This window comes from Lissotriton helveticus, chromosome 9 (assembly GCF_964261635.1).
Source record: "Lissotriton helveticus chromosome 9, aLisHel1.1, whole genome shotgun sequence".
Taxonomy (NCBI): Eukaryota; Metazoa; Chordata; class Amphibia; order Caudata; family Salamandridae; genus Lissotriton; species Lissotriton helveticus.
Genome location: NC_136070.1, coordinates 287508561 through 287518938, shown reverse-complemented (window position 1 = coordinate 287518938; position 10378 = coordinate 287508561). Strand labels below are relative to the sequence as shown.

The following is a 10378-nucleotide window of genomic DNA, read 5'->3' as shown; positions in this document are numbered from 1 at the left end:
ATTTCCACTGCACACGCTCTTCTTTGTCTCTGCTACAAGAGCCATGAGAAGGCTTGATGGTATAGTTGTCAAATCGGTGCATGTGGACAAGGCTCCATGTTTCTACTCCTCGCCTTTTACATATAATTTTATCAAGTGACTTACGGCCCCATGTACTTAGCCCAAATCACAGATAGAGGAGAGTGAGCAGGCAAATTAATAGGGCGAGCCAGAGCTGAGCCATGGGTTTGACTTGGCTCTAAAACTAGAGCCATGTAAACGTTTAGCTAGAATATCATGCAACAAACATAATGTAAACATATAATACAATCTCTTTAAATTTAAAAACAAGTGTATTTCTTTAACATGCGGAAGGAAGCGTTTTCCCTTAGCACATCACATTATATCACTGCATAGAAAGACTTTATTAGAAACATTTATTGCTACAGAGGACAATGCCATTAGGGAACTAAAAGGAAAATCAATAATTATGTAATTCCTAAACGAGGCCTAGATTCTTATTATAGAAGGAGCAACATTATAGTCTATTAAATGAAACATAAGAGGTGATTGTAAAGTGGACTTCCTGAACTCAAGTGTTTAAAGTTTGCTCATATATGATAATAAAGGAAAAGGAGTCTGTGGAGAATCACACAATTTGGACAAGTAGGGAAGTCAGTATTGATCATTTCAGGTTATTCGGTTTCACATTTTAAAATTCCGCAAAAAAATGTGTATCTCTGTCTTTCTTTTTCGCCTGTTTTACAGCAAAGGTCGCTATTTTGGCATTCATTCGTGTCTCAGAAAAGCAGACACAGAGATAGAAAACCCAACTCAGGACACCCAAACCCAACTACCGAGCCAAGAATGCATTTATTTGGGGGACTGACACACCCCAAACACCTTCCCTGAAACCAAGCCCCTGGTAAGCATGTGTAAGGTTCACACTAATATTGGCACTGTTCCTTGGGTATAGCTCCAACCCTTCTTGTAAAATGCATTCATTTTATGTTCATCCTTCACTAAGTAAGCATCATTTATCCTATAATCATCAGGGGAGAATCATACCATAATCAAAATATACAAATGCAAATGCATTTTTTGCACTTAATTAATATTATAGCTTTAATTAAAAGAAATGGTCAGGTGGTTGAACTTGAAGTCCCCACGACCTGAACTTTGCCTTCATGTTGTGATTAGTGGGGGGCAAGACGCCCACTAGAAATACTCCTGGCCCTATCCTCGTGAGACTACAGCGCTTCCGCGCAACTCTAGCGGCCTCAACCTGCTAAATAAATTAAACGCCAATAATATTTTCCCACTTACTCATTACTTGGTTACTGTTTTGCTTTAATGTTTCTGAATTATCAGCTTTTTAGTTCAGCCTTGATGAAAATGTCCTTATGTCAGACATTTTCACGCTGGCTCCCACGCTCTTTAAAAACTGTTAGCTGCTATCGGCCTTCCCTGCCTGGCAGCGGTGTCACGGCATGGCCCCCAACAAGGTCAATGGATCCATTCTCCCTTATTGTTCTATCTCTACAACCCTGTTTTTCCAGAAGAATCCGCGGAGTTGGCACAAACAGGGGATCAATAGGAGGAAACAGCCTTTGTCTGTAAAACGCAACATGTATCATGCCCTGCAGTGAACATGGCCGCCTTCAGAACCCTCCCTGGGGCGCCTGCCAGCAGGCGAACTTTGACTTGAAGCGCTAGATAACACGATCTGGCGCCTATCAGACCATTAAGGAGCCTGTTCGTGTATTTACGGCCCTCTGAGATAATGGTGAGGTGATACTTGTGACGCTGGCATCGACCCGCGCCACTGGTTGTTGATAAATACTCATTCATAACATGAGGGCTTCAGTGCGCGCGTCTTTGGAGTCCAGAGGTGATTCTGCGCAGTGAGCCATGACGTTCGCTTCCTTCTTGTGGGCCTTCGGCTGCTGTCTCTTGGTGACGGGCGTCCGTGGTAAGAGAATTTAGAATCATTATTTGACGGGAATTGAATGAAAATGTATCACTGTGAATGAATATTAACTGCAGCATTTTTACCATCTCGGCAGGTCATAGACTCCTGTCCAGAGCTCTTCAAATCTTGGGTATTCGAATGTGTACCTTTGGGAATTCGGGGTACCCATGACCTCCTACGAATGATGTGCGAGCGCACAGTTTGTTAGATGAGCCAGGCATTCCGTACTTGATAAATCAGTTTAAGATTTTATATGGGGAGGGAGAACTAGGAAGTTTATGGGCAGAGGTGACAAAGTGGCCTATATGTGGTCCAATGAGTCCAAAGACGAGTCCGTGACTGCCTTTCTATTTTAACATTGTATTTTAGTTGCATTTATATATGGAGCTTCATAGCAGGGGCTCTGCATAGTATTTATTTTGTAAGTGTAAGTTACCCTGGTTATACCCCGTTTTTATGCTTTATGTTTTGGATGGAATTTTAGTTTTCTTTATGCTAAATCTGATTGCGTAATTTTCTCACTGAGGAGACTTGGCTCGAGATGAAAATGTATAGGCAGAGTATGTGTGTGAATGTGTGCTGCAAATGCATGATGCCCTTAGAAACTGGATGGTTATTTGAACTGGTATCATATGCAAGGGGATAATACCTCCTGTACAATTTTCAAGCAAACGACTGTTCAAGCTTCGTACACATGAAACCCTTCATTTGAGAATTATGCAAGGAAAAACACATCATTTTACTCACCCCTGTTCATAGTGCTGATACTTCGGACGGTAATATGCGTCTTAAACCTCTGCACTAGGTCGGTGCAGGTCCATAGTGTTGACCAAATTAAGCAGCAAGAAAAGGCAAATTATGCGGCATATTGCAGTGCATTTTGTGAATATATATTTTCGCTATGTTTTAATTTTTACGGATGTTAACACTATTTAGGCATTGGTTGCACCTCACTGGTACCTGTTTAGTGCCTACATATAGCAATAAACAACATAAATGGGACCAGTCAGCCTTGCACAGAGCTTTCCACTGCATGACAACATGTGTTGGTGTTTTTTTGGTAGCTTTTGAACCGTTTGAGCTAAACACAAAAATGTTTTATGTTAAAATCTGCATATTATGCAGCAGAAAATGTGTTATGTGGCACATGGAGCAAATCCATAATTATGAGAAAAACGCCCTTGCCGCACACTCGCACAATTCCAGTGGTTCTGGCTTGGTTGCAAGGGTGTTGATGTGTAGATTAGCTCATCTGGTAGTTATTTGTTGTGTAGGAAGAAAAGGGATGCACTTATCTTTTATGTTGCTGCACCTTGCCTTGTAGTGGTGTGATATTGAGTAAGCTTATAAGGCACTGATGTTTTGGTGGGATGGCCTATGTTAGTGTCTTGGTGTTGTACGGGTTTGCTAGAGGCTGCTTATGCTGTGTCTGTGCAAGCTTGTAGATGTGCACATATGTGTAGTGTAGCGAATAAGAGTGAGAGAATGGCTGTGCATGTGCGTCTGCCTACCATCTGTGAAAGAGGTTTAGTTCCAGCTCTAGAGTAGGGCTAATGCTCAGCTCTGTGGCATCCATGTTTTCCTTGTTGGCAAATGTTTTGTTTCTGCTGGTGAGTGAGACCCTTCATCATCTGAGTGAATACATTTCTTGCGAGGTGTGTGACTATCACCAGGGTGCCTGTCTGGAGTGTAAGGCTTTGCTCTGTGAGTATCTTTCCAGTATTTGTTGAATGAAAAATGTTCTCTTGCCAAGACTGGCACTTTAGGCAATGCAGAGTGTCTTGAATGTTAAACATATGGCATTGCTTGGAGGGCTGATGAGATGTGGCAAAAGTGCAGTGGTTGCCTTGCTGCCTCATTTTGGATTCTTTGCAATCTTCGGAGTAGTAAGATAAAGTTCTCTAGATACAATCCATTTGCCTAGTCTAGATGAGACATGGCAAGAGTAAAAGTGACCTGGATCTATGGAGGAAATCATAGATATAGGAAGAATCATTGGTAGATTTGCATTATGCTGAAAGCACTTCTTGTAATTTCATTAACTTTTGGGGACAAGGGAAAAGTTGAAGTCCATGCTCACTTCGAAGTTTCTTATTTCAGTCGATGTTGTTGAAAGTGGGCCTAGTTCCTGGAGTCAGATCTCCACTTACTTGTGGTAAGTTAAGAAAGAAAAAATCATGGGGCCTTGTGGTGTGTCAGTGTCGGTTTGAAATAAGGCGATGTAAAAGGCAGCAGCAAGATGACACTAGACCTGTCAAAAAGATTGAAGGACACCCAATCTGGCATAGTTTCTTTGGTGCAAAGTCCTTCTTGTCTCAGAAGGAGGGCGTGATGGAGGGCTATTGATGTGGCAGACACGTCTATTTGTAAAAAGTCAGCAGCTGCATTTCTTCTATCCACTGTCATCTAGGATTTTATGCTTCTGACTTCTTTATTTGAATTAAATCAAGGTAGATTTCAGGGAAAATCCTCTTTTAAGTTTAACAGTTTTATTAGAACAAACATACAGAAAAATGCCATATAAAGAAATTGAGCAATAACAATAAGAAGTCTAATTATAAGAAGGAAATAGTACAAAGATACATACTTTATGCAGAAAATAGCACAATCATGTCTAAAAATTAGATATGTAGGTTTTTTTGTTTAATAGAGAGGAAAGAAGAGAAGGATGAGACAGAAAAGAAGAAAAAGGAAGGAAATAAAAACATTGAAGCAAGGTTTCTAGGTTTCTGCATACAATACATCGTAAATAGTACGTTCGAGATGATCTACATAGAAAACATTTGAGAAATTTAAGCAGGCATTGCAAACAATAAATATAAAGTGTGTAAACAAGTTAAATTAGTATCTTAGACAAATAGTAACTGGTGACCATAACTGATCACGATTAATCGCTAATTAAAATTAATTTAAATGATTTGCATCTAATCTATGATTATGATTATGAAACATTAAATTCCACCAAACAGAAATATTTTCCTTTGTTTTGAAATTAGAAGTAATAACCTGTAACACAATAGCTATTAACAGATCAACCATTTTTGAAAGCAATGTCTTCAGAGACCAAATAACATTTACACCCCCTAAAAATATATTTTGCAAGAAAAAAGGTGAGAAAACCCTAGTGACAACATTAACTTTGGACCATACTATTTGCCAGAAATCAAACACTTTGGGAGAAGTAAAAAACACATGTATATATGAACCATCACAACTATCACAGCTTCAGCAAGTCTGCTTTCTGACTAAGGCAAAGTTGGATAATAAAAAAACAGGGGTCTTTGTCAAGCTGGCCGCACAAGCAACAGAATGCAATTATGACCACGTTTTGTACCAAATATCTATAGCCTAAGTATAGCACAAATCTGTTCAGCACAGGTGTTCAATATGAATTTCAACCTTGTAGATCCTAAAGAACCAAACAGCTTGCATAAAGTAGAGGCTTTGGCATAATATATATAGACTTGTCCCTGTTTACTCAATAATCCAAGTAGAAGGTAATACATCGTGCAAAACTAAATTAAAAATGCCCTTTAGGAAAGTAAATCTGGTAAAATGATAAACAGGTATATCAATGTTTTGGGAAAGATCAGAGAAGGGAACCACAAAATCATTATGATCTAACACTGAGACCATTCATAATCCGTTACCTGCCCGATCCCTCCAGAATAAGGCTGTCCATTTTGTGTAATGTGTTTATCATACCAGATAGAACTTTTACAGAATTGACATAAGGTAGGTAAGTTGTAAACCACATAGGGTTTTAGCAAAGTACAGGCATGTAATGATGTAGATGCATCCAAAAATGTGTGTGAAGACATAAAATGTATGTTCATATATGTATATAGGAAAATCAATGTGAGTTCTAGAGCAGACCATAACTTGTCAGTTGTAGAGGAGGGAGGTAATGAGAGACCTTGAATATGTGTAATACTAAATTATTAATGATACGGCATGAAATCAGGGAAGTTAACAATACCATTATGCTTGGGAAGTTAGTCTACAGAATGAAACTTGGGGATTTTCCCATTCCATAAACATTTGAAGAAAAAACTATCAGTTTGTGTAAAAATGTGTTTGGGAATTTTTATTGGAAACATCACAAGGAATACATTTATAATGAGTAAAAACATCATTTTGATTGTATCCTATTGGCCCCAGGAGGACCAGTTTTCAATATGGCCTCTGATTCTTTCCAGTAAATCAACGGTGTTTGCGGTAAGAGTGTCTCTAATTGCGCCAGAGAACCCAGTATCTAATACCTTAATCTTTGATGAATCCCACGCTAGACCTGGTGAAAAAAGGGATCTTTGACACAATACATATTAAGGGCAAAAACCTCAGATTCGGTTAAGTTGAGTTTATTTTCAGAGACTTATGAATAAATATTTTGGGGCAGATTTACCAGTCCCTTCCGCTGCCAGTACGTCACTTTTTGTGACGCACTGGCAGCGCATTTACCTGCCCCATATTTACAAGGACAGGAAAAGCCGCTCTGCGTGGCTTTTACTGTCCTTGTAAATATGGCCCCTTTACACGCAGCACTTTGCATGAAAGGGGGGGCTCCATGGGTGTTGCTGTGGGTGTTCCCACGCAACACCCATGGAACAAGACACATTTCCAGATTTACGAGGATTCGTAAACCTGGAAATGCATCAGTATGCTACGCCACCCTTAGGGGGGCGTAGCGAGGCGCATCGAGGAGAAATGTTTTAATTTCTCCTCGTTTTTTCCTCTTTCAATGTGTGCTGCATTTTACAGCACGCATTGAAAGAGGAAAATGCCTTTAGTGATTGTTTTTGTGCAGAAGGTGCCCCTTCCTGCACAAAAACAATCTCCCCATGCCGCAGGCATCCTTGCACCTTGGTGCACGGGGGCCTGCACCGGCGCTTGGCAGCTGTTTGTGCGCCAGCTCAGGGGAGCGCACAGGAATGCAATATATCATTGTAAATATGTCGCATTCCTGTGCTCTGAAAGTGCTGCAGCGTGGTGCAGCCAAAGGGCTTGCGGTGCCACACTGTGTCACTTTCTTGTAGATCTCCCCCTAAGTTCCTTAAAAGAACTGGGAGGCAACATTCCGGAGATGACATGAATAATAAAATGAAGCAAAGCCAAAGGGGATGATGGACGGAGTGCTGAACATTGCAAGCACTCACCCCCAGTCAACTGATCGGAGTTTAATCCATCTTCATTCTTTAGCTCGCTCCGCCACCCCAGTTCAGACATGGCCATGTGCAAATCAGTCTGACCCTGTGCCTCATGGGAACAGACAAGCCCAAACTGCCAAGCCACGTCTTCCCTGGACCGGAAACAATCAACCGTTTTTATAGGATACTGCTTGGTCACTCCAATGCCACAGCACAAGCCCAAGTACACAACCAGTTTGGATTACTGAAACAATAGAGAATCTTAGCATCCAAATATATTTAGCTGTTGTTTTAATATTCCATCTGCTCCTGAATGCTACATTAAAAATCTAATCTGGAGAGAGCTATAACCTATGTGAAGCCTTGAAAACTAGACTTCACGGAACTTTAAGCTGGTAGAAATTTGAAATCTGAGGCAACGTTCTTTGCATTTTAAAAAGCGCCCAAAATAACGAATTTGAAGCTAATGCTATGAAGAGCGTTTTAGCACTGTACAAATACACACACCCTTGAATGGTCCTGAACATCAATGAAAGGCGCTGCGCCCAAAACTATGTTACGTTTATTCGAATCATATTTCACCTGCTACAGTTAGAGAATTTAGGATCGGCTGGAAAATACTGAGGCTATGTTCCTATCTTATGGAAACGCTTGAACATAGAGGGGTATATTTACAAAAATATGTAAGGGCGCGGTGTTACGCCAAATTTGGCAATGCTGCACTCTGGCATTTTTAAAATGCAGGGATGCGCCATATTAGCAAGAATACAACGCATCCATGTGTTTACCCTAGTGCTAGCGCTAAAAAAGTTGCCTAGCGCCAGCGCAGACACCCTTCCGCCATGTTGCAAGGCTACCTGTGCTGCAGGGGCGATTGTTTATGTGCAAGAAGGGACACCTTCCTGCACATAAACAATCAATAGGGGCAATTTACTCTTACTATGGGGCATATTTACAAGCCCCTATCGCCACCACAACGTCAGTGACGTTGTGATGGTGATAGGGGCCTCACCTATTTACAAGGCAGCATTAAGCCACTTAATGTGGCTTAACGCTGCCTTGTAAATAAGGCATCGTTTCACGCTGTATTAAGTGTGAAAGGGGAGGGCAATGGGTGTTGTGGTGGGTGTTCCACCGCAACATCCATTGACAGGGAAAACGTGGTCTTAAACAGGCAAAACAATGAGAAATGCTTTATTTCTCCTCCTTTTCGCTTTTTCCATGTGTGTCACCTTGTACAGCACACATAGAAACAGCAAATTGTCTATGATTGTTTATGTGCAGGAAGGTCCCCCTTCTTGCACATAAACAATCAGTTAAAAAAAATGCTGTTTTGCAACTTCTATGTGTGCTGCATTAAGCAGCACACATAGAAGTTACAAAACGGCATTTAAAGATTGTTTATATGCAGGAAGGGGCCCCTTTCTGCACATAAACAATCTTCCCCCCAACGCAGACACTGTTGCACTATAGTGCAAGGATGCCTGCGTTGGCGCTAGGCAGCTGAACTCAGCGCCAGCACTAGGGGAAACGCAGGGGTGTGCCCCATTCTTGTGAACACAACACTTCCCTGTGATTTCAGAATGGAGAAGCGTGGCGTTAGCAATGTTTGCTTAACGCCACGGTTCTCCATTCTGCTGTAAATATGCCCCTTTGTATGCTGCAGAGTGCAGCACACATAGAAAGAGCAAAAAACAAGGTGAAATTAATAGTTTCTCCTCGTATCGCCATTCTAAGACCAGGTATACCTGGCCTTAGTTTTTGGCACTGCCCCAGCCTTGTAAATCTGGGGCAGCCTCAAAAAGCAATAAGTGTTGTGGTGGAACGCCCAGTACAACACCCATTGCACGGCCCTTTGAAGCAGAGGACTACAGGAGAAAGGGGTGTATTTACAATGCAGCTTTAAACCATGTTAAGTGGCTTAGTGCCACCTTTTAAATATGGGGAATGCCACTATTCCACCTGAGCGTCATAAAAAGTGACGCTCCGGTGGCGTTAAGGGCTTGTAAATTTGCCCCAAAGTTTGCAGATGTTCAGCATTAGATACCGCGCTGAGGCATCGTTCCGTATAAAAAAATACTTGCAGTCCGTTTTCTTTAAAGAAAAACGGGATACATTAAATAAAAAGAAAAATGAAACGTTAATATTTCATTTTTTAAGAGTAGGCAGTGGTCCGTGGGAATTATGACCATACACACAATAAAAAAGGCTACAATGACTTGGGAAGGGTGGGAAAGGAGGTTGAGCAGTGCACAGCCATAGAGGTGAACAGTTCAGATGCTTAGTCAAGGTGTAACTAAGCTGTCTATTGTGGCAACTCAACTTCCTGGTGACACACCAACAGTTGGACATCCCACCATGGAGCACCTCGACATCTTGCATACCGACCAATCATGCAACACACCTGCATTTCACATTTTGAGAAAAGGGAGTGTAAGTCATGACAGAGAAGACAAACATAGATTTACCAGGGAGGATCAGTATGTCCACTCCTTAATCTGAGGCACAGGTAAAAATGCATGTATACACCTACTTTATTTCATCAGCTTCTACCATCTAATAATAGTGCCATGGCCTGGACATGGTAATGATAATCACTCATGTTGAAAGGAGTATCACTTTGGGTGTATTCCATCTCCACCAGAGTTGATTGATCTGCAGGTAAGCACTTCCCTAGCAAAGTCAGGTACAGGGCCAGCAAGGGGATCTCTGTCTCCTGGACGGGAAAAATATACGATTCTTCGGAAACTAATAAAACAGGTTCAGGGTGGCAAAGTGCAAGTCCTCATTAATGGCAGAAAAACAAGGTTGTAAAAAACTTGATAGCGTGTAGAGAAAAGAATACCTTCCGGTGGATAAGGCCAGATTCAAGGAGGCTGTAAGGAAATATCACATGGCCATTAAAGAGACCCAAGCCACATTTTAGGAAGATAAAATTGCCGGCACCGTGAATAGTCCATGCAAAAATGTTTAAATAGTCAAGATGTTTCTAAATCTGAAGGCCTGAAATCAGTCAATTTCTGCCTATTCTCATTTGTGCAATAAGTTGCTGGAATTTTTTATTGAGAAAATCTCAAAGATTGAAGTTAACCGCAGAGTACCCGTTGACTCTCCAGCGCTGTCGATGGCCCCTCCCAAGTTTGCTCGAGGGAAGCTCCTTCATTTTAAAGACATTACTCTAGAGGAATCCGAAATGCCATAATGGATTGCAATCAGGTTCTCCATCAAATCCTTGTCCATCTTCGATCCTAGCCACTGTAAGTAAAGTGATCAATACTGT

General features: G+C 41.3%; 1 protein-coding gene across 1 annotated transcript in view; it reads left to right on the top strand.

Moving 5' to 3' along the window:
- Positions 1-1766: 1766 nt before the first annotated feature.
- LOC144781259 (phospholipase B1, membrane-associated-like) overlaps positions 1767-10378 on the top strand; it is a 211649-nt gene continuing 203037 nt past the window's right edge. Inside the window, exon 1 of the mRNA XM_078660002.1 lies at positions 1767-1951. Coding sequence (XP_078516128.1) covers positions 1891-1951 — 61 coding nt within the window. The 5' untranslated portion in view covers positions 1767-1890. The remainder of the gene's footprint in view (positions 1952-10378) is intronic.